This window comes from Pristiophorus japonicus, chromosome 15, assembly GCF_044704955.1.
Source record: "Pristiophorus japonicus isolate sPriJap1 chromosome 15, sPriJap1.hap1, whole genome shotgun sequence".
Classification (NCBI taxonomy): Eukaryota; Metazoa; Chordata; class Chondrichthyes; family Pristiophoridae; genus Pristiophorus; species Pristiophorus japonicus.
Genome location: NC_091991.1, coordinates 69,990,221 through 70,014,692, shown reverse-complemented (window position 1 = coordinate 70,014,692; position 24,472 = coordinate 69,990,221). Strand labels below are relative to the sequence as shown.

The 24,472-nt window shown below is 47.4% G+C and overlaps 1 protein-coding gene across 8 annotated transcripts in view; it reads left to right on the top strand.

Moving 5' to 3' along the window:
• cadps2 (Ca++-dependent secretion activator 2) overlaps window positions 1-24,472 on the top strand; it is an 863,559-nt gene that overhangs the window by 578,522 nt on the left and 260,565 nt on the right. For all 8 annotated transcript variants that reach the window (XM_070900583.1, XM_070900582.1, XM_070900585.1 and 5 more), the window contains 3 exons: window positions 14,997-15,063; window positions 20,449-20,557; window positions 21,502-21,714. In XM_070900583.1, the coding sequence (XP_070756684.1) occupies window positions 14,997-15,063; window positions 20,449-20,557; window positions 21,502-21,714 (389 nt within the window). The remainder of the gene's footprint in view (window positions 1-14,996; window positions 15,064-20,448; window positions 20,558-21,501; window positions 21,715-24,472) is intronic.

The following is a 24,472-nucleotide window of genomic DNA, read 5'->3' as shown; positions in this document are numbered from 1 at the left end:
CCTCTTTCTCAATCATGCTGTCGGCCCTCTCGGCCTTAGACAAGCTCCTGGAGGCATAGGTGACAGGTTGCAACTTCCCCGCAACATTAGCTTGTTGTAATACACATCCGACTCCGTACGACGACGCATCACATGCTAGCACAAGTCTTTTACATGAGTTATACAATACAAGCAGTGATACGTCCTTACTACACAGTATAAATGCACACGAGGCCCATGCTTGAGAGAAGGTCAGTCTGTGACCTATCCTTTATTCCTTAGCACTCAAGTGATGAAGGTGGGTGGAGCTTCCCTTTTATACCTGAAGGTCCAGGTTAGGAGTGTCTCCCACCTAGTGGTCAGTGTTCTCACGGTGTACAACTTAGGTCAGTTCATACATGGGTTACAATGCTGGTTGAATACATGACACCACCTCGCCCCCCCCAAAGTCTTATTGGGATCACAGGTTGAGTCTCTCTGGTGGTTTACGCTCCCTTGTAGAGCGCCTGAGTTGGGGCTCCGGTTGTTGGGCACTGGTCTGAGTGTCTGCTGTTTGCAGTGCCTCAGGCCTGTCCGGACTGCCCACAGTGACTGGGCTCTCCTCCCTTTGGTTCCGGTGTTCGGTCACCTGTGGTGGAGTGAACTCGATATCGTGTTCTTCCTCTGTTTCTTCTATGGGATTGCTGAACCTCCTTTTTGTTTGATCCACATGTTTGCGGCAGATTTGTCCATTGGTAAGTTTAACTACCAGAATCCTATTTCCCTCTTTGGCAACCACAGTGCCTGCGAGCCATTTGGGCCCTGCAGCGTAGTTGAGGACAAAAACAGGATCATTTACATCAATACATCACGCCCTCGCATTCCTGTCATGGTAGTGATATTGTGACTGGCGCCTGCTCTCGACAGTTTCTTTCATGGTGGGGTGTATAAGGGATAATCAGGTTTTGAGTGTCCTTTTCATTAGTAGCTCTGCGGGTGGAACCCCTGTGAGCGAGTGTGGTCGGGATCTATTGGCCAACAGGAGGTGTGATAAGCGGGTTTGTAGGGAACCCCCTTGGAATCTGAGCATCCCCTGTTTGATTATCTGCACTGCTCGTTCTGCTTGGCCATTTGAGGCCGGCTTGAACGGTGCCGTTCTAACATGGTTAATTCCATTGTCTGCCATGAAGTCCTGGAATTCAGAGCTTGTGAAGCACGGGCCATTGTCGCTGACCAAGATGTCCGGTAGATCGTGGGCGACGAACATTGCCCGTAGACTTTCTATCGTGGCGGAGGATGTGCTTGAATTTAAAATGTCACACTCGATCCATTTGGAGTAGGCATCTACTACAACCAAAAACATTTTCCCCATGAAAGGATCTGCGTAGTCCACATGGATGCGTGACCAAGGCTTAGCGGGCCATGGCCAGGGGCTAAGCGGGGCTTCCCTGGGCGCATGGCCCAGCTGGGCACACATGTTGCACCTGCGAACACAAAGTTCCAGATCTGCGTCTATCCCTGGCCACCAAACGTGTGACCTGGCAATTGCCTTCATCGTGACAATGCCCGGGTGCCCATTGTGGAGTTCTCTGATGAACACCTCTCTGCCCATCTGGGGTATGACTATGCGGTTTCCCCACAGTAGGCAATCGGCCTGAATCGAGAGTTCATCCTTGCGCCTGTGAAATGGTTTAAATTTCTCAGGGCATGCCCTGTACGTGGCTGCCCAGTCCCCATTCAGGACACATTTCTTGACTAGAGACAATAGTGGGTCTCTATTTGTCTGACTTTAATCTGACTTTAATCTGACGGGCTGTCACGGGTGAGCCATCGCTTCCGAAAGCTTCAACAGCCATGACCATCTCAGCACCATGCTCGGTAGCCCCCTCAGTGGTGGCTAGTGGGAGCATGCTGAGTGCATCGGTGCAGTTTTCGGTGCCTGGTCTGTGCCGAATTGTGTAGTCATAGGCAGCTAACATGAGTGCCCACCTCTGTATGCGGGCCGATGCATTCGCATTTATGGCCTTGTTGTCGGCCAAAAGGGACGTTAGGGGTTTGTGATCTGTCTCTAGCTCAAATTTCCTGCCAAACTGGTACTGGTGCAATTTTCTTTACCGCATATACACATGCGAGCGCCTCCTTTTCTACCATCTCGTAGCCCCTTTCTGCCTGGGACAGACTCCTGGAGGCATAAGCTACCGGCTGTAACTGACCCTTGGCATTGACATGCTGCAACACACACCGGACACCATAGGACGACGCATCGCACGTTAACACAAGTTTCTTACATGAGTCATGTAGCGTTAACAGATTGTTGGAACATAACAAATTGCGTACTCTATTAAAAGCCCTTTCCTGGCTGTCCCCCCAGACCCATTCGCGACCTTTGCGTAGGAGCATGTGTAGCGGCTCTAGCAGCGTGCTCAATTTGGGAAGAAAGTTACCAAAATAGTTCAGGAGCCCCAGGAACGAACGCAGCTCCGTCGTGTTATGGGGTCTGGGTGCACTCTGGATCGCTTCAGTCTTGGATGCAGTAGGGCTGATTACGTCTGCTGCTACCCTCATCCCCAGGAATTCTACCTCTGGAGCTAGGAAGACGCACTTCGCCTTTTTCAGTCGCAGACCTACCCGGTCCAGTCTGCGTAGCACCTCCTCCAGGTTGTGGAGGTGTTCTTCAGTATCGTAATCCGTAATGAGGATGTCGTCCTGAAAAACCACCGTCCCTGGAATCGACTTGAGGAGGCTTTCCATATTTCGTTGGAAGATCGCGGCGGCCAAGCGAATCCCGAACGGACATCTGTTATACTCAAACAACCCCTTGTGTGTCGTGATGGTGGTCAGCGTCTTCGAATCACTCGCCAGCTCCTGGGTCATGTAAGCTGAGGTCAGGTCCAATTTTGAAAAAAGTTTGCCACTGGATAGCGTCGCAAAGAGGTCCTCCGTTCTCGGTAGCGGGTACTGGTCTTGGAGTGACACCCGATTGATGGTGGCCTTGTAATCGCCACATATCCTGACCGACCCATCCGCCTTGAGCACCGGCACAATCGGGCTCGCCCAGTCACTGAATTCGACTAGCGAGATGATGCCTTCCCTCAACAGGCGGTCCAATTCGCCTTCTATCTTTTCCCGCATCACGTACGGCACCGCTCTGGCCTTGTGGTGTACTGGTCTGTCGTCCAGGTTTATATGAATCACTACCTTGGCCCCCATGAAAGTGCCAATGCCGGGTTGAAATAATGAGTCAAATTTGTCCAGGACCTGTGAGCATGATACTCACTCCAGAGAGGAAATTGCATTGACACCGCCCTATTTCCAGTTCATGACAGCAAGCCAACTCCTCCCCAGTAGTGCGGGACCGTCCCCTGGGACAATCCAGAGTGGCAACCTGTTCTCCGAATCTTTGTAGGTCACGACTACCGTGGCGCTGCCTAGCACCGGAATGATCTGCTTTGTGTAAGTCCGTAGCTGTGCGTCAATTGGCGATAATTTTGGCCTCCTGGCCTTGGATGCCCACAACTTTTCGAACTGTTTGATACCCATCAGGGACTGGCTGGCACCCGTGTCTAACTCCATTGATACTGGAGTGCCATTGAGGAGCACTTTCATCATTATCGGTGGCGTCCTGGTGTATGAACTGTATATGTGCTCCACATGAACTCGCTGAACTTCAGCTTCCAGCGATTTCCCCCAGTGTCCATTTCTGCAATTTCTGCAGGTATTTTGCTCATCTCTGCAAACTCCGGCAGAATGTATGCCTCCACGCCTCCAGCATGAGTTGCGGTTTGAAACAAAAGGTCCCTTGCCAGTCGATCGTCCCTGACTGCCCCTGTTATTGTCCTTGAGTGCACCATGAACAGGTGTTGATGGCCCCATTACTGGCCATTATTGTCCCTTGCAATGGCGCGAATCGCTGTTCAGCTTGCCATTGTCTCTGTCGAACTCCCCCTCTGGGTTCGACTACATGTTGGGGCATGCCTGACTACCCTTGTCTGCCTGGAGAACTGTGTGCTGCTTTAACAATGTTGAATCTCTGTCCCAACCATTCCTTAACACAGTACCTCTCCTCTGTTCTGCTAGTGGCCATGCTCGCGTGGTTTAAATCCCAGTTTCTTGTCGCCATTGATACGTCCTTACTACACAGTATAAATGCACACGAGGCCCATGCTTGAGAGAAGGTCAGTCTGACCTGTCCTTTATTCCTCAGCACTCAAGTGATGAAGGTGGGTGGAGCTTCCCCTTTTACCTGAAGGTCCAGGTTTGGAGTGTCTCCCACCTAGTGGTCAGTGTTCTCACGGTGTACAACTTAGGTCAGTTTATACATGGGTTACAATGCTGGTTGAATACATGACAAGCAGCTTGTTGGAGCATAAAATGTTTCTGGCTTTCTCAAAAGCAATTACTTGTTTTTTTTCCCATACCCAGTTCTCACCTTTACGCAATAACACATGTAGGGGCTCGAAGAGGGTGCTTAACCCCGGTAGGAAGTTACCAAAATAGTTGAGGACTCCCAGGAACAACCGCAGCTCCGTGACGTTCTGTGGCCTGGGTGTGTTCCTGATAGCCTTTGTCTTGGCGTCGAATGCCATCCGCCGCGATCTTTCTCCCCAAAACCTCCACTTCTGTTGCCATGAAGATGCATTTCAACCTCTTCAGCCACAGCCCTACGCGATCCAGTCGCTGGAGGACCTCCTCCAGGTTTTGTAGGTGCTCGACGGTGTCCCAACCCATGACCAATAAGTCATCCTGAAAAACCACCGTGCATGGTACCGACTTGAGTAGGCTCTCCATGTTTCTCTGGAAGATCGCTGCAGCCGACCGAATTCCAAACGGGCATCTGTTGCAGATGAACAGTTCCTTGTGCGTGTTGATGCAGGTGAGGCCCTTCGAAGACTCCTCCAGCTCCTGCTTCATGTAGGCTGAAGTCAGGTCGAGCTTGGTGAACGTCTTGCCTCCTGCCAGCATCGCAAATAGGTCGTCTGCCTTCGGTAGCGTATATTGGTCCCATAGCGAGAAACGATTAATAGCTACTTTATAATCGCCGCAAATCCTGACCGTGTCATCACTTTTGAGGACTGGAACAATCGGGCTGGCCCACTCGCTGAATTCCACTGGGGATGATGCCCTCGCATTGCAGCCTGTCCAGCTCGATTTCCACTCTTTCCCTCATCATGTGAGGTACCGCTCGTGCCTTATGGTGAATGGATTTTGCCTCTGGGACCAAGTGAAACATAGAAACATAGAAACATAGAAAATAGGTGCAGGAGTAGGCCGTTCGGCCCTTCTAGCCTGCACCACCATTCAATGAGTTCACGGCTGAACATGCAACTTCAGTACCCCATTCCTGCTTTCTCGCCATACCCCTTGATCCCCCTAGTAGTAAGGACTTCATCGAACTCCATGTTGAATTGGCCTCAACTACTTTCTGTGGCAGAGAATGCCACAGGTTCACCACTCTCTGGGTGAAGAAGTTTCTCCTCATCTCGGTCCTAAATGGCTTACCCCTTATCCTTCGACTGTGACCCCTGGTTCTGGACTTCTCCAACATTGGGAACATTCTTCCTGCATCCAATCTGTCTAAACCCGTCAGAATTTTAAACGTTTCTATGAGGTCCCCTCTCATTCTTCTGAACTCCAGTGAATACAAGCCCAGTTGATCCAGTCTTTCTTGATAGGTCAGTCCCACCATCCCGGGAATCAGTCTGGTGAACCTTCGCTGCACTCCCTCAATAGCAAGAATGTCCTTCCTCAAGTTAGAAGACCAAAACTGTACACAATACTCCAGGTGTGGCCTCACCAAGGCCCTGTACAACTGTAGCAACACCTCCCTGCCCCTGTACTCAAATCCCCTCGCTATGAAGGCCAACATACCATTTGCTTTCTTAACCGCCTGCTGTACCTGCATGCCAACCTTCAATGACTGATGTACCTTGACACCCAGGTCTCGTTGCACATCCCCTTTTCCTAATCTGTCACCATTCAGATAATAGTCTGTCTCTCTGTTTTTACCACCAAAGTGGATAACCTCACATTTATCCACATTATACTTCATCTGCCATGCATTTGCCCACTCACCTAACCTATCCAAGTCACTCTGCAGCCTCATAGCATCCTCCTCGCAGCTCACACTGCCACCCAACTTAGTGTCATCCGCAAATTTGGAGATACTGCATTTAATCCCCTCGTCTAAATCATTAATGTACAGTGTAAACAGCTGAGGCCCCAGCACAGAACCCTGCGGTACCCCACTAGTCACTGCCTGCCATTCTGAAAAGTCCCCACTTACTCCTACTCTTTGCTTCCTGTCTGACAACCAGTTCTCAATCCATGTCAGCACACTACCCCCAATCCCATGTGCTTTAACTTTGCACATTAATCTCTTGTGTGGGACCTTGTCGAAAGCCTTCTGAAAGTCCAAATATACCACATCAACTGGTTCTCCCTTGTCCACTCTACTGGAAACATCCTCAAACAATTCCAGAAGATTTGTCAAGCATGATTTCCCTTTCACAAATCCATGCTGACTTGGACCTATCATGTCACCTCTTTCCAAATGCGCTGCTATGACATACTTAATAATTAATTGCATCATTTTACCCACTACTGAGGTCAGGCTGACCGGTCTATTATTCCCTGTTTTCTCTCTCCCGCCGTTTTTAAAAAGTGGGGTTGCATTGGCTACCCTCCACTCGATTGGAACTGATCTAGACTCAATGGAATGTTGGAAAATGACTGTCAATGCATCCACTATTTCCAAGGCCACCTCCTTAAGTACTCTGGGATGCAGTCCATCAGGCCCTGGGGATTTATCGGCCTTCAACCCCATCAATTTCCCCAACACAATTTCCCGACTAATAAGGATTTCCCTCAGTTCCTCCTCCTTACTCGACCCTCCGACCCCTTTTATCCGGAAGGTTGTTTGTGTCCTCCTTAGTGAATACCGACCAAAGTACTTGTTCAGTTGGTCTGCCATTTCTTTGTTCCCCATTATGACTTCCCCTGATTCTGACTGCAGGGGACCTACATTTGCCTTTACTAACCTTTTTCTCTTTACATATCTATAGAAACTTTTGCAATCCGTCTTAATGTTCCCTGCAAGCTTCTTCTCGTACTCCATTTTCCCTGCCCTAATCAAACCCTTTGTCCTCCTCTGCTGAGTTCTAAATTTCTCCCAGTCCCCGGGTTCGCTGCTATTTCTCGACAATTTGTATGCCACTTCCTTGGCTTTAATACTATCCCTGATTCCCCTTGATAGCCATGGTTGAGCCACCTTCCCTTTTTTATTTTTACGCCAGACAGGGATGTACAATTGTTGTAGTTCATCCATGCGGTCTCTAAATGTCTGCCATTGCCCATCCACAGTCAACCCCTTTAGTATCATTCGCCAATCTATCCCAGCCAACTCACGCCTCATACCTTCAAAGTTACCCTTCTTTAAGTTCTGGACCATGGTCTCTGAATTAACACTTTCATTCTCCATCATAATGCAGAATTCCACCATATTATGGTCACTCTTCCCCAAGGGGCCTCGCACAACGAGATTGCTAATTAATCCTCTCTCATTACACAACACCCAGTCTAAGATGGCCTCCCCCCTAGTTGGTTCCCCGACATATTGCTCTTGAAAACCATCCCTTATGCACTCCAGGAAATCCTCCTCCACCGTATTGCTTCCAGTTTGGCTAGCCCAATCTATGTGCATATTAAAGTCACCCATTATAACTGCTGCACCTTTATTGCATGCACCCCTAATTTCCTGTTTGATGCCCTCCCCAACATCACTACTACTGTTTGGAGGTCTGTATACAACTCCCACTAACATTTTTTGCCCTTTGGTGTTCTGTCGCTCTACCCATATAGATTCCACATCATCCAAGCTAATGTCCTTCCTAACTATTGCATTAATCTCCTCTTTAACCAGCAATGCTACCCCATCTCCTTTTCCTTTTATTCTATCCTTCCTGAATGTTGAATACCCCTGGATGTTGAGTTCCCAGCCCTGATCATCCTGGAGCCACGTCTCCGTAATCCCAATCACATCATATCCGTTAACATCTATTTGCACAGTTAATTCATCCACCTTATTACGGATACTCCTTGCATTAAGACACAAAGCCTTCAGGCTTGTTTTTTTAACATCCTTCGTCCTTTTAGAATTTTGCTGTACAGTGGCACTTTTTGTTCTTTGCCTTGGGTTTCTCTGCCCTACACTTTTCCTCATCTCCTTTCTGTCTTTTTCTTTTGTCTCCTTTTTGTTTCCCTCTGTCTCCCTGCATTGGTTCCCATCCCCCTGCCATATTAGTTTAACTCCTCCCCAACAGCACTAGCAAACACTCCCCCTGGGACATTGGTTCCGGTCCTGCCCAGGTGCAGACCGTCCGGTTTGTACTGGTCCCACCTCCCCCAGAACCGGTTCCAATGCCCCAGGAATTTGAATCCCTCCCTGCTGCACCACTGCTCAAGCCACGTATTCATCTGCGCTATCCTGCGATTCCTACTCTGACTCGCACATGGCACTGGTAGCAATCCCGAGATTACTACTTTTGAGGTCCTACTTTTTAATTTAGCTCCTAGCCCCTTAAATTCGTTTTGTAGGTCCTCATCCCTTTTTTTACCTATGTCGTTGGTACCAATGTGCACCACGACAACTGGCTGTTCTCCCTCCCTTTTTAGAATGTCCTGCACCCGCTCCGAGACATCCTTGACTCTTGCACCAGGGAGGCAACATACCATCCTGGAGTCTCGGTTGCGGCCGCAGAAACACCTATCTATTCCCCTCACAATTGAATCCCCTATCACTATCGCTCTCCCACTCTTTTTCCTGCCCTCCTGTGCAACAGAGCCAGCCACGGTGCCATGAACTTGGCTGCTGCTGCCCTCCCCTGGTGAGTCATCCCCCTCAACAATACTCAAAACGGTGTATCTGTTTTGCAGGGGGATGATCGCAAGGGACCCCTGCACTACCTTCCTTGCACTGCTCTTCCTGCTGGTCTTCCATTCCCTATCTGGCTGTGGACCCTTCACCTGCGATAAGACCAACTCGCTACACGTGCTACTCACGTCATTCTCAGCATTGTGGATGCTCCAGAGTGAATCCACCCTCCGCTCCAACTCTGCAACGCGGTCCGTCAGTAGCTGGAGGTGGATACACTTCCCGCAGATGTAGTCATCAGGGACACTGGTGTCGTCCCTGAGTTCCTACATGGTACAGGAGGAGCATATCACGTGACCGAGCTCTCCTGCCATGACTTAACCCTTAGATACCCTTAAATTGACAACAACAATGTTAAAAGTTACTGACTGATATAAAAAAGAAAAAGAAAAACTACTCGCCAATCACTTACCCCCTTGGCTGTGACGTCACCTTTTGATTTCTTTCTACTTTTTGCTTTCTCTCCCAGCTGGAGCTGTACAAGCTCCGCCTCTCTCCCCGGACATCCCGACTGCTGAGCCTTTATAGGCCGCTGCCTCTCGCTGACTCCCGCCTCTCTCGATGCTCCCCGGACTGCCCGACTGCTGAGCCTTTATAGGCCGCTGCCTCTCGCCGACTCTCGCCGACTCCCGCCGCTCCCCGGACTGCCCGACTACTGAGCCTTTATAGGCCGCTGCCTCTCGCCGACTCCCGCCTCTCTCGACGCTCCCCGGACTGACCAACTGCTGAGCCTTTATAGGCCGCTGTCTCTCGCCGACTCACGCCTCTCTCGATGCTCCCCGGACTGCCCGACTACTGAGCCTTTATAGGCCGCTGCCTCTCGCCGACTCCCGCCTCTCTCGATGCTCCCCGGACTGCCCGACTGCTGAGCCTTTATAGGCCGCTGCCTCTCGCTGACTCCCACCTCTCTCAATGCACCTTCGCCCTGGAAACGTTTCCAGTGCCTGGCTCAAAAAGGGAAGGAAATTTGTTAAGAACCTGGGTACATGAGGCCTCATCGACATGTGATAGCGCTCGGATGTCATCCCAGTTCCAGCGGATTTTGCCCAGCCAGCTCCTTCCAAGCAGTTTGGGGCCATCGCCCAGGACAATCCAGAGTGGCAGTTCATGCACCGTACCCTTGACAGTGATAAGCTCTTTGGTGTACGTTCTCAGTTTCATGTGGATGGGGCTCAGGGCTGGTCTGAGTGCCTTGTTGCACCACAGTCAAACATCTTTTTACTCATGATGGATTGGCTAGCGCCAGTGCCCAGTTCCATGGCTACGGGTAAGCCATTCAATTTTACGTTTAGCATTATAGGTGGACATTTTGTCCAAAGTGTGTGCACCCCATGTACTTCAGCATCTGCCTCTCTCTGAGGCTCAAAATTGCTTTAATCCACCATGGACCGATCTTCTTCTGCCACGTGATGGTTAGCAGGTTTTGCAGAGCTTGCAGCTCATCTGCAAGCTCATTGGAGGTGCCCCATTGTTCCACAGCTCTTGCAAACATACCCTTTGAAGCGACATGAACCATTGTTGAAGCCTCCACAACGCCAACAAGGTGTGAATTGCCTTACATTCATCCTTTGTTGGGGATCCTGAGTCATCTGAGTCACCTGAGCCCTGCTGGCAGTTGCAGACTTGTGGTTTCTGCCCTGTACATTTCTGCTCGCAAACATAGTTCCAGTTAATTGATGAACATTGCTAGCACTTGTGTGCTGAGAGATTTGTTTGGTGTTATCACTGGTTGACATAAACGCCTGTGCTATCGCAATGGCCTTACTGAGGGTCGGTGTCTCTACAGTCAAAAGTTTTCGTAGGATGGTCTCGTGGCCAATGCCCAGTAAAAAAAGTCTGTGAGCATTTGCTCCAGGTTGCCATCAAACTCACATTGTCCTGCAAGTCGCCTTAGCTCGGCGACGTAGCTCGCCACTTCCTGACCTTCAGATCACTGGCACGTATAGAACCGATACCTCGCCATCAGCACGCTCTCCCTCGGGTTAAGATGCTCCTGAACCAGTGTACACAACTTCTCATACGACTTATCTGTGGGTTTCACTGGAGCCAGAAGATTCTTCATGAGGCTGTAGGTCGGTGTCCCGCAGACCGCGAGGAGGACCGTTCTCCTTTTTGCAGCGCTACCTTCCCCGTCCAGCTCGTTGGCTACAAAGTACTGGTCTAGCCATTCGACATAGGCTTCCAAGTCCTCACCCTCCGAGAACTTCTCCAGGATGCTCACAGTTTGCTGCATCTTTGCATTGGATTCGTATACTCGTCGCCAGTTATTGTGTTCCTAACACAGATGAGACGGCACACAGGGAGGTTAAAGTAATAGTGATCTCAGTCTTTATTAAAACACTCCAGTGTGAGGAACAGGCTTTAGGGGCCGGCTTATATACAGTGCTCCCAAGGGATGCTGGGATCCCTTGGAACTTCAGGGGCTGCACTCCCTGATGGCGGAACATGGGAGTGCATGCTTTACAGATACACAACAGTGCTAGTGCTGCATGAGGTGGTTGTGAAGAGGACAGCCCTACTTGCTTCTTCACTGTGCCATCGCCATAAGTCAGCATTGCAGTGTGCCTGCAAGGTGATGGATGCAGGCTTTTGAGGCTGCACTTAACTGGTATCATCACTTGCTCTGCCAGCCCTATGGTGCATGTTAGCTTGTAGCAGATGGCACAGTTCAACAACTGATGGTCTACTGACCTGGACCCTGTGAAGAAGGTTCCCCATTGTCATTGCAAGGTTGATGTGACAGTGCCTGCAGATATGGTTGATGGCACCTTGGGTGGAATGGATAATTGGGCTGTGCTGACTGTTGTTCACCCTGACATGCTTTCTTTTATGCCCTCCACTATAAACATGATGTAATATGATTAGGATGCTTCCATAATTATTATTATTGTTACTATTGTTAAAACGTTGGTTTGTCAGGCCTTTGCATGTCATATTTGTTCCATTGAACCTGCGATCACAATCTACTCGGAGTTGCAGCACTTGTATGCACTAATTCTCTGCTAAAGCAAGATATTTGCACCACTGTTAGTAGATGTGTGTGTGCAGGTACCAGTGGGTGGGTATAGAACATTTCTGTTGCATTCTGTCCCGCCTGGTATTTCTCCACTGGTTTACCTCTTCCTCTTCCAGAAAGTTCACAGACATGACCATTCCCATTGGGAAACCCATTGGTGTGTCTAATGAAGATGTAGATTTTTAAAAAGGGGTGTCGAGCAATTAACATAAGAACGTAAGAACATAAGAAATAGGAGCAGGGGTAGGCCATACGGCCCCTCGAGCCTGTTCCGCCATTTAATACGATCGTGGCTGATCTGATCATGGACTCAGGTCCACTTCCCTGCCCATTCCCCACAACCTCTTATTCCGCAAAGGCTCATAAAATCCTAACTGGCAGCAGAATACAAACTGCAAGAGTGAGCGCCAGAAATAACCATCGAGCTGCTGACACAATCTTCTTGTTGTGTCCTTTATATGTGGGATTTTCAACCTGTTTGCTTCTGAGACCAGCCTCCCGTTAAAAATTAATGGACCTCCCTGTAACACAACGAGTGGCTCCTGTCACATGGTTAAAAACCAGCAGCAATTTTGCACACAGCAAGACCCCACAGCAGAAAATCAGATGGATCACCATATACGATGCGCTCCTAAGGTCCAGGCTCACTTCCCAATGCAAAATGGTGTATTTTATATAAATAAGGTCAACTTTCATAGCCATCCACAGCTCGCCCCTGGGACTTGGACCTGGTTAGTTCTCGGCCCATTACCCCACAAAACTGCTCTGCTTATCCAATTAAAACATGGCGGGTAGGAGGGACAAGAACCCGTTGCTAATTGTCACTAACGGATCTGAGGGAGGGGAGGAGAGGGTTTGGGGTCTCCTCGCTTCTAACATCAGCGACGGCGGCAGTACAACGGCTCAACATTGCAGCAGTGTCCTGAATTAAACTCTTTTTTGGAGGTTGGTTAAAAAAAAATATATAGCCCATTTAAAGGTCTCATTCTTCGTATTAAACAGGGCACCACTGACACCGGTAGTGATCAGACTTGCTCTTTTTTTGTTGACCCTGCTTGCAGAATGGGATTTTTTTAAAGATTTTATTCTTGCAAGTTGCTGATTTGGCAGACCCCAGATTGAAAACCCTTGCTTTATATGAACTTCCATCTGCAGCTAATTCCCATTAGACATCCATTGTATATTGGCAGGATTGCACCTGACGTTTTTCATATTTAAAGTTCAGAAAACAGTGCACACACCATCATCTCACTCTCATTTTAAGAGTTTACTGAAACTCTTGTCAATTTCTGGTGTGAGCTTTGTGCCCTCAATCAGCGGAAATTTGTGCAATGTGCAAGCACCAGCATAACTGCGCCCGGCACCTTTTTGCAACTCACAATGCCCCATGTGTACCAGTTCATGAAGAAGGGTGGGCACCAAAGTCAGGGTCTCATGTCTTAGCAGGTCAGCAGGGTATGATACCCACTCAATCTCGTGGCTGCATATGGTCTATTACTGGACAAATGGATTGTGCGCTTGTGATATGAGATTTGACTTTCACAACACTTAATCACACACCTAGCTCTTCAGAGATGTAACAGTGTTAATGCGTCTGTCGATATATTACAATTGACAGTGCATATTGGAGCCTTAGTAGAACAGGTAGGTGCACCAATCCAGCACGTCGAGGAATTATATATCTACCCAATCATTCCTGAAATTTTATGCATGACCAGTTCCTAATCTCATCCACGACATTTAGTGAGAGGGAGAAAGTGCTTCATTGAAATTGGATGCTTCCCAAAAAGGAGAAATGGAAAGCTGGAGACTAGGTCCCCGCAGACTGCTCCCAGCAGACATGTATTGTAAGGAACCAGTCAGTGTGTCCCCTGCCTACATTAGTGGCTGAGGTATGGCATGTTATATGGACATAGGCCTAATCAGATGAAGGGGCCAGAAACCAACTGGAGGGGGAAGAGTACAGGTTGAACCTCCCTTATCCAGAACTCCCTTATCCAGAACCACCCCTCGTCCAGAACCATTCCCGGCCACCGGGTGGCGCATTTGCAGAACTCCGACATGAAGAAATTGAAGTCCTTCCTCGTTGCCGACTCCGGCAATTGCTGACCTGACCCCATGATCCACTGACGCCCCCACCCCCACATGATCTCTCTGCCGCACTCCCAGCCCCAAGCCAGCCAGCCCCGATATCCCCTTGCTCAGTACCTATACCATCCAATTTAACGTGACCACCCCTCGTCCAGAAAAATCTCTTATCCAGAACAGGCCAGGTCCCGAGGGTTCTGGATAAGGGAGGTTCAACCTGTAGTTGGTATCTCTAAAAATGTTGCTGTGTACTTTGTCAAAGTTTTTGTAATTGTGTCGTAATGTTTATATTAACAACATGCACTGTGATCATAGCTGAAGTGTGTAGTAATTGGCTGAAAAATATTATTTTCTGCTTTTGTCTCTGTTTTTCAAATCTTTCATGATAAATGTGATGCATCTTAATATATAAAATGGTATTGCGATACTCCCAACTATCATTTTCTTTTAGCTCACCAATTTTCTCCCTTCCCATCCTTTCCTTAAGATTTTAATTCCAAATTGTTATGATTCGGGTAATTTTTGTTTTTCTCGTGCCCAATGCAAAGGACTGCCCCCCACAGGCAAGCCCAAAACATGAACTAAAACATGACCTTATGCATGAAGTAATCCTGGAGATAACCAGGGTGAACAATAAACTCCTTGTGCTACTGGTAAGCTCCTTGAATATTGTATGATCGCTTTGATAGACCAGGAATCTCATTCGCTTTATTTTCTCTCTCCTAATGCCTGGGATATTCTGTACAATTTCAGCGACCCTACCAATGATCTGATTCAGATCAGCTATTTCATCATGGATCGAGGGTTGGACCTTGGACCATTATACCTTGTATAAACTCCCTGAGCCTTTGGAAGACCCCCTCGTTCTCACTTTGACATAAACAAGTGCAGTTGGATTACTCCAAATTATCTTTCGTTTTTTTTTCCCGAAAATAATTCTTATTTTATGTTGTGCTGAAAATGATTGTCGTCTACATAGAGTAAAATCTTGGTTCTTAACTGCAGGTACCTTTATGCGCTTGGGCAGAAGGTTTGGAAGCGGTGGAAGAAGCGATACTTTGTCCTGGTGCAGGTTAGTGAGTGAACCATTCAGGTTAATTCATCGTTTCTTCTGAAGTTGCCATGGGTTTGCAGATACCTTTGATTTTTGTGAAGGCGGGGAAATGGATTGAGTGCTTTTTCCATTGCACTCATGAGCCACAAAGTAATTTCAGCATGGCCATTGGTAAGATGGGGTTTATTATAACTGAAGCCTCAACTGGCTCATGTTTTCTCGACGGATGCTGCCTGACATGCTGACTGCCCCCAGCATTTTCTGTTTTTGGCCATTGGGGACCTGGGCTCAAAGGAAGCACAGGTCGGAAAAGAGGCACGACAGTGCTGTGAGTTTAACTCTGACCCTCACTCCCTTAGTGTGCGTCTTCCTGTTAGAAGTGTGGATCTGTTGAATTCGCTCTAACAGCTCGAGGAGTGATCATCTCGAGGAGTGTCTCCCAAGATCATGATAAGCACTACATGCGGTCCTGAGAGAGTAGGAAGTGTTTATTAAAAAGGAGGGTCTGCATTAAAAAAATTCTTCCTGTTATATATGTAAACTTTACTAGTGTGTAAGACTTGCCACCAGGGGGCACACCCATAGCCGACTGAAGGGCCACCTGCATGCCCTGGGCAAGCAGGTAGAAAAGGCAGTCTACCATGCTGCTTCCTCACACTGGAGTTGCATTAAAAGCGACCAATGTCACAACAGTTTGAGCTTACAGTGTACAGTATTGTGGAGTTATTCTGAACATAACAATTGGCAACGAGTAACAGATCACGAACTTTCAAGCGGTTATGGCTACCATTGGTATTCTTGAGAGATTTGTTGAGGGTGATGATTGGGAAGTCTCCATTGAGCGTCTTGATCAGTAGTTCATGGCCAATGAGCTGGATATGGAAGATACTGCGGTCAAGCGCAGGGCGATTCTCCTCACCGTTTGTGGGTACACGATATATGGCGGCGTCAAAAATCTGCTAGCACTGACGAAACCAATGGACAAGACATATGCAGAGTTGTGCACGCTGGTTCGGGAACACCTCAAGCCGAATGAGAGCATCCTAATGGCCAGGTACATGCAATATCGCTCCAAGGGCCAGAACGTGCCGAGCTATGTCGCCGACCTAAGATGCTTTGCGGGACTGTGCGAATTTGCTGGATTTTTGGGGGAAAATGTTGCGGGATTTTTTCATGCTTGGAATCAGCCACAAGGTCATTCTTCGCAAACTGCTGTCTGCCGAATCCTCAGATCAGAGCAAGACCATCATGATAGCCCAGGCTTTCATGTCCACGAACAATAACACTAAACAGATATCTTTGCAGCATCGAAGCTCACCGGCAAGTACTGTGCATAAAATAACACCTTTAGCAGGCAGAACTGTACATGGCAGGACCTACATGCCTGCAGAGGATGACTCAGAGTCCGCCATGGGGCATGAATGCGAATCCATTAACACCATGTTGGCACTGTAGGGGCAATCATAGAGCCCATCAATGTTGATTCAAGCACTACGTGTTCAGGGGCTGTGGAACAATGGGGCACCTCCAGCGAATGTGCAAATGCCCTGCGACTCACCACGTGGCAGAGTCGGCAGAAGATGACCGATCTGGCGCAGATCACACTGAACGAGTAAGAGAGGCAACTCAACCCGAGGCTGAAGAGGAAGTGTATGGAGTACACACCTTCACCATCAAAAGCCCTCCGATAATGTTGAAAGTCAAATTAAACGGCATTCCAGTTTCCATGGAATTGGACACGAGGACGAGTCAGTTAATTATGGGCCAGAAGGCTTTTGAGAAACTGTGGGGCAACAAGGCACAAAGGCCAAAACTAAGCCCGATTCACACACAGCTGTGCATTTACACCAAAGAGCTCATACCAGTCAATGGCAGTGCGGCAGTGAAAGTATTGTACGATGGAACTGTGTATGATTTATCACTATGGATTGTACCAGGCGATGGTCCATTGCTGTTCGACAGAAGCTGGCTAGGAAAGATCCAATGGAACTGGAATGACATCAAAGCACTGTCTTCGGTGGATGACACCTCGTGCGCCCAAGTGCTAAACAAATTCCTGTCGTTATTCGAGCCAGGCTTCGGCAACTTCACAGGCGCCAAAGTGCAGATCCATCTCGTCCCTGCTGCACGACCCGTTCATTACAAGGCCTGAGCAGTTCCATACAAGATGCGAGAGAAAGTCGAGATCGAGCTGGACAGACTTCAACGAGGGGGGATCATATCGCCAGTCGAGTTCAACGAGTGGGCCAGTCTAATTGTTCCGGTGTTGAAAAGTGATGGGACAGTCAGAATCTACGGGGACTACAAGGTAACGATCAACCGAATCTCGTTACAGGACCAGTACTCACTATCCAAAGCGGATGATCTGTTCGCTACGCTAGCAGGGGGGATGTCGTTCACAAGTCGTTCACCAAGCTAGATCTAACCTCTGCTTACGTGACACAGGAGCTGGCTGAACCTTCGAAAAAATTGACGTGCATCAACACACACAAAGGACTGTTCATATACCACAGATGCTCTTTTGTGATTCGCTCGGCTGCGGCCATCTTCCAGAGGAAGATGGAGTCTGCTGAAATCGGTGCCGCACACCATGGTGTTTCAAGATAACATCCTGATCACTGGTCGCAACACCACCGAACACTTGCACACACCTGGAAGAGGTTCTAAAGCGACTGGACAGATTGGGACTCAGGCTGAAACGCTACAAGTGTGTTTTCCTGGTGTCAGAGGTCGAATTTTTGGGGAGAAAGATTGTGGCGGACGGCATCAGACTCACGGATTCCAAGACGGAGGCCAACAAGAATGCACCCAAACCACAGAATGTGACGGAGCTGCGTTCGTTCCTGGGACTCCTCAACTATTTTGGTAACTTTCTACCGGGGTTGAGCACTTTGCTGGAGCCTTTGCATTTATTGCTACGCAAGGGTGACGACTGGGCTAAACCTCAAGAGACAGCCTTTAACAAGGCCAGAAACCTGCTATGTTCTAACAATTTACTTGTATTGTATGACCCGTGTAAACGTTTAGTACTAGCTTGCGATGCATCTTTGTACCGGGTTGGTTGTGTGTTACAGCAAGCCAATGTGTCAGGCAAACTGCAACCGGTTGCTTATGTGTCCAGAAGTTTATCTAAGGCTGAAAGAGCCCACAGTATGGTTGAGAAAGAAGCATTAGCATGCGTATACGGGGTTAAGAAAATGCACCAATACCTATTTGGATTCCGGTTCGAGCTCGAAACCGACCACAAACCGCTCATTTTGCTGTTCTCAGAAAGCAAAGGTATTAACACCAATGCTTCATCCCGCATCCAAAGATGGGCACTAACATTATCTGCACATGACTATGTAATCCGCTACAGACCAGCACTGAGAACTGTGCTGATGCCCTCAGCCGGCTACCATTGCCCACCACCGGGGTGGAAATGGCGCAACCTGCAGACTTGCTTCTTGTAATGGATGATTTTGAGAGCAAGGGGTCACCCGTCATGGCTCGCCAGATCAGGACCTGGACTAGCCAGGACCCTGTGATATCACTAGTAAAACGTTGCGTCCTTAATGGGAGCTGGTCGGCTGTTCCCGGGGAAATGCAAGACGAAATTAAGTCGCTTTACCGACGCAAAGATGACATGTCCATCTATTCGGATTGTCTCCTATGGGGAATCGTGTGGTTTTGCTACAAAAAGGCAGACAAACGTGTATACGTGACCTATACAGTACCCACGCAGGAAAAATCATGATGAAGGCTATTGCTAGGTCGCATGTTTGGTGGCCCAGCATTGACTCCGAATTGGAGTCATGCATGCACCAATGTAACACTTGCTCACAGTTGAGCAATGCACCAAGGGAGGCCCCACTGAGTCTGTGGTCATGGCCCTCCAAACCATGGTCCAGGGTCCACGTAGATTTCGCTGGCCTCTTTCTAGGAAAGATGTTCCTAGTAGCAGTGGACGCTTACTCTAAATGGATTGAATGTATAATAATGTTTTCATGTACATCCACTGCCACCATTGAAAGCCTCCGGGCCATGTTCACCACCCTTGGTTTGCCCGACATCCTTGTTAGTGACAATGGACCATGTTTCACCAGCTCAGAATTCAATGAGTTCATGACCCGCAATAGTATCAAGCATGTCAGGTCTGCCCCGTTTAAGCCCGCATCCAATGGTCAAGCGGAACGGGCAGTCCAAACTATCAAGCAGAGCTTGAAACGCGTGATGGCGGTTCCCTGTAGACCCGGTTATCTCGGGTTCTGCTCAGCTACCGGATGCGACCCCATTCACTTACCGGGGTTACTCCTGCAGAATTGTTAATGAAGAAAGCACTTAAAACCAGGCTCTCCTTAGTCCACCCGGATCTCAAAGATCATGTAGAAACCCAGCGTCACCGGCATAACTTGTACCACGATCACGCGGCTGTATCGCGTGACATTGAGGTTAATGACCCTGTGTTTGTTCTTAATTACGGTCATGATCCCAAATGGGTTGCTGGCACTGTTTTAGCCAAGGAGGGGAATAGAGTGTTTGTTGTCAAACTTTTGAATGGACCAACGTGCAGAAAGCATTTGGATCAGACCAAACTGCGATTCACTGACAACCAAGAACAGTTTGAAGAGGACATTACCATCATTGATCCACCAACACACACCCAACCAGCAATCGACCTCGCTGTTAATCACGAGGATGAACCCACCATGCCCAACAGTCCGATCAGACCAACCGTGCCGCAGTGCAGCAATGATCCAACCAACTCACCCACCCAGGACTTCAACTCAGGTGACCAACCCGAGATCATAGAGCCCCGGATCACCTCAACTTGTAAATAACTTGTATCTAAGACTTTGGGGGGGAGTGATGTTATTTATGTAAACTTTACCAATGTGTAAGACTTGCCATCAAGGGGCGCACCTGTTGGAGACCCAAGGGTCACCTGCACACCCTGTGCAAGCAGGTATAAAAGGCAGTCTACCATGCTGCTTCCTCACTCTGGAGTTACATTAAAGAGACCAAGGTCACAACAGTTTGAGCTTACAGTATACAGTCTTGTGGCGTTATTCTGAACATAACACTTCCAACTTTTTCACCACTGCAGTTGTAAACTTAGAAGAACGAGGATGCAAACTTGAAGTGGAGGTACATGCCTACCGACATTAAACTTAATTGTACCTTTCTAAATGTGTAGTACGCGTGTTTTACACCTTCGTATGTCAACTCCGCTATTCAGACCACCTACCCCAAGGAGATGTACTTGCATGTAGCAATTATTCCACATAATTTTGCAAATGAGAAAATAGTTCTGAATTATTTATGTGTTGTCTCCTATTTTATATATATATATATTTTTTTTTAATATATGGGATCTGGTGTAATATGTCCTTGCGGCTAAATCTGCCTTGCTTGTTGTTTCAGGTTAGTCAGTACACGTTTGCTATGTGTAGTTACAGAGAAAAGAAATCTGAGCCCCAGGAATTAATGCAACTGGAAGGATACACAGTGGACTACACAGAACCACAGCCAGGTATCGCTGTTAGAGGGAAAAAAACAATCGACTATTTTGTGGTTGCGAATCAGAATGTTTTAATAGAATAGAAGGAGGGTGGAATACACTAGAGATTCTGCTGTCTAAAGTGTTTTTCTTGGTGTAAAAGGCATGTGGATGGATCACAGTTGGGCTGTGCAGTTTCTGTGGCAAAGCGCAAATTTGCTACTTTCAGCAGCTTTACACGTTTTATTTGCTGCGGCTGTTTTTGGATCTGTTCGGTCGCGCACATTACGATAAAGAAATGCAAATGGCCCCTCTTCTGATGTTTGAAGTCAAATGTGTCCTTTTGTTTTCAATTGTTCCAATAGCTAAAGTAGGGGAGGAAAACATTTATAATAGGAGTATTAATTGGACACCTCTTTCAAAGAGTGCGATGCTCCGAATGGCCTCCTTCTGCGCTGTATGATTCTTTGAAAAGTGGAGATGACCGGGGTCAGGCTTTATCCATCAAATCCCTCTCTTAATAAAAGTCTTTCTGGGGGATAAAGTATTAAAAGTGCTGACCTTCCCAGATTATATTGATAAGGGTTTTAGCAGTTCTATACCACTAAAGGGGTGGCAGGGAGGAGAATGAGTCAACATTTACATACTTACCAAGAGGAAACTTAAATATTCAACTAATCAAATTGAATTAACATAGGTAAACTTGGGGCATCTCATTGTCAAAGTCTTGGCAAAGTGGAGAAGTAATTAAAAACCCGAATATTAGGATATATAGCCAGAGCAGTAGATTGCATTGGTTACGCCAAGGGTTTACAATGTACGAGTCAGATTATACTTAAAGCGATGAGCATTGAGGAAGTTTAGAAACGTTTAAGCTTTCCAGAAGGAAGATGGTTAGTCGGGATGAGTTAACGATTTAAACAAGAGTTGAGCATGTAAAAGGAAGCTATAACTTGATCCTGGTAATTCATTTGCAGGTCTAGATGGTGGCCGGGCATTCTTCAATGCAGTTAAAGAAGGTGACACAGTAGTGTATGCAAGTGATGATGAACAGGATCGGGTGCTGTGGGTTCAAGCGATGTACAGAGCTACAGGCCAGTCCTACAAGCCTGTCCCTCCATCCCAGGTCCAGAAGCTGAATGCCAAGGGAGGAAGTGCACAACTGCCAGATGTGCCTATTTCTCAGTTCTGTGAGTATGCCAGAAACAATTTAATTTGAGCTCTAATTTCTTCAGAAGCAGCAGTATGTCACGGTTTTCCTAGTCACACAATGAGACTCCTGTAACCTCTTCAGCAGTGTTATGTTTCAAATGTTAAGCTTTCCATGTTTAATTATCTTGCGTATAATTATTGCTATTCTAAGCAATTTAAGCTGTTCCTATTCAGCAGTGGGAAGAATGATGGATTTTAGGTTAGGGGGGCAATGGAAGTGGTCTGCACATACCCTAATGAAGACCGAAAGAAAAGGCAACCTAGATGGATAAAAGCACTTTTTCCTCTGTCTTCTCTTTTGTCCTTAGCTGTTATCATAACACAACCCTTCTGAGCTGCAAGAAAGATCACTTCAGGCCTCACCTTATTCTGTTATCAAATATTGAAGCTGTGAGGACAAGGTTTATGAACCTGTATTCATAAAGGGCTATTGTCACTCTGTAGCCGTTTCTTTGTGTTTGCTGACAAAACAGTATGCTGGGATAATATTTTCTTGCCACTTTGTGCAGCAATATTAAAAGCATAAGATTTCCTATGTTTTTATTTTTAGCAAAGTTGTAAGTGTGTTATTCATAAGCACATTAAGATATCAGATATATTTGCCATTTGCTAAAGTGCAGGAGTGAAACAGGCAGGCCCAGCATATCTGGCTCCGATCCATATAACCAGAACTGTACCACCTAAATTGAAGGTGGCCATATTGCCATCCTGTGTGTTAGTCAGCGATTATGCATTAAGGTTGTCGCACAATGCTTTTATATATGAAGCTCTTTGAAGATGTGAGTGTACCAATGGTATCCATTTAAATTGCAGCTTGAATTTGTTCCCTGCTGGAGTATGGGCATGCATGACAAGCAGCAAAATAGAGTTGGTGCTCGGGCTTGGCATGGGCTAGCAGTATATGTGGAACAAGCTGGCATGTAACATTTTATAGCATGTATACTTGGCCATCTACCTAGTAAATGGTACTGCTGGACGTTTCCTTGGAAGTTTCCTGAAGTTATTTTCCATCTATGGTTTGAGTGTTTGGAGCAGGGGGCAGGGCTTCCAGGAAAGGGTTTGGACAACTCGGGCTCTTTGAACCAACTTTGATTTTTTTTTGTCTTGTACCCAGCAACATCATGAAGCAATCCCAGGTCACACATACCATTGGTACAGTTCCCATTACTTTATGTTTTTATCAGAAAAAAATATTTTATAGCGGCAGGTCCTGATCACAGCACTAATGCTCACTTTTTTCACATTTCTGATATAGGTTTGCTTCCGATTTTTCCACTTTAAATTCCTCCAACCATGTAATGGTAAATCTCTGGATTAAGTTTATATGGAGACATGATCTGTGTGTCTATAGTATGCTTTGTTTCAAAAATCTGTTTTTTAGGTAATAGAATTTACATATGCAAATATTAGCATTGTTAAATGTGGCCTTTCAGCATATTAATTATACCATTCAAGTTTCATAAGAGGACATTTCTTGAATTATTAAAGAAAATATGGAGAAGCTTACATCAATACACTGCCTATCCTCCTTATTCTCTAAACCATTTCCCTTTTGCGCAGATGAAAAAATATCAAATCCAGCTTCCCCCCCCAGTATTGTAACCTCGATAAGTTCTCAATCATACCACACACAAAGAAAAAGATCCACAACAGCTAATCTAACTGCTCGCCCTGCAGAAAACATATAGGCATCTGTCCGTGGCTTATGGCCTACACACCAGGTTCAGGGACTGCCAAACAGAATTAGCATCTACCGGTTGATATTGAGCCGAGGAAAGCTCTTGCTCATGATATCAGGCAGCACAGCACCCGTCGTGGATGTCTTTGGTGCCTTCGACCAATGTGATCTCAATACTCTGAGCATGAAGAAAAATGGATTGCAGGGACATATACAGGGAGTGGCAGGAGAGGTTGCTGTAGAATTGTTCATGAAATGGCAATCTCACTTCGAGGGAAGACAAGAATGGGTGGTGTGAAAATCTCCACCATTGTTTGGAAGTGTAGCGGCAGCTTTAGCATGCACCCCAGCCTGATCTTGTATGGCATATTATGGCATGTCTTGATGCTGACTGCAGGCTAAATGAAAAATAAACTTCCATTGGCCAACATCTGATAATCACCAAAATTATCACAAGACAAAACTTTAAGTAAAAAAAAACGTAGCTGACCGATCTGAGACAGTTTGTTACTTTCTGCTTCTGAATGTTTGCATGTTCCTCATGTCTTGTACAATGTTGACAATGATGCAAAGAAGCAAGGGGTTGGACTTTTCTTTCATGCGGTTTCTGGGTGGTCAGCTTGCGGAGTGGGCCAGCAAGCTGGCCAGTCGTGCTGACGCACTGCCCAGTCTATTTTGATGGACACCCCTCATTGACATAGGGCTGGTGAGCTGCGGGCAGAAATCGAGTGCCCCGGGACTGCCCGCTGACCCCTGGCTGCCACAATATCAGGCAGCCTCCTCCTCTGCCTGGTCCCACAAGAATAAACACGGACTTGCCTTTGGGCTCCTCTTCGGCTGGACTGCCAGCTAATGCTGGACGAAGCGTGTAATGCGCACGTGCCATTCAGTTGAACCCTAAAATGGCATTGGGATGCTGTTGACATCCTGGGAGACTGATTGAAATACCCAAATTAGCTGCTAGGTTGCTTCAGGCTGTGCCCCGGGCTGCCTAATCCAAAGACACTGCCAAAATGGCCCTGGCCACTGCAACGGCAGGATTGGGCGCTGAGATCTTC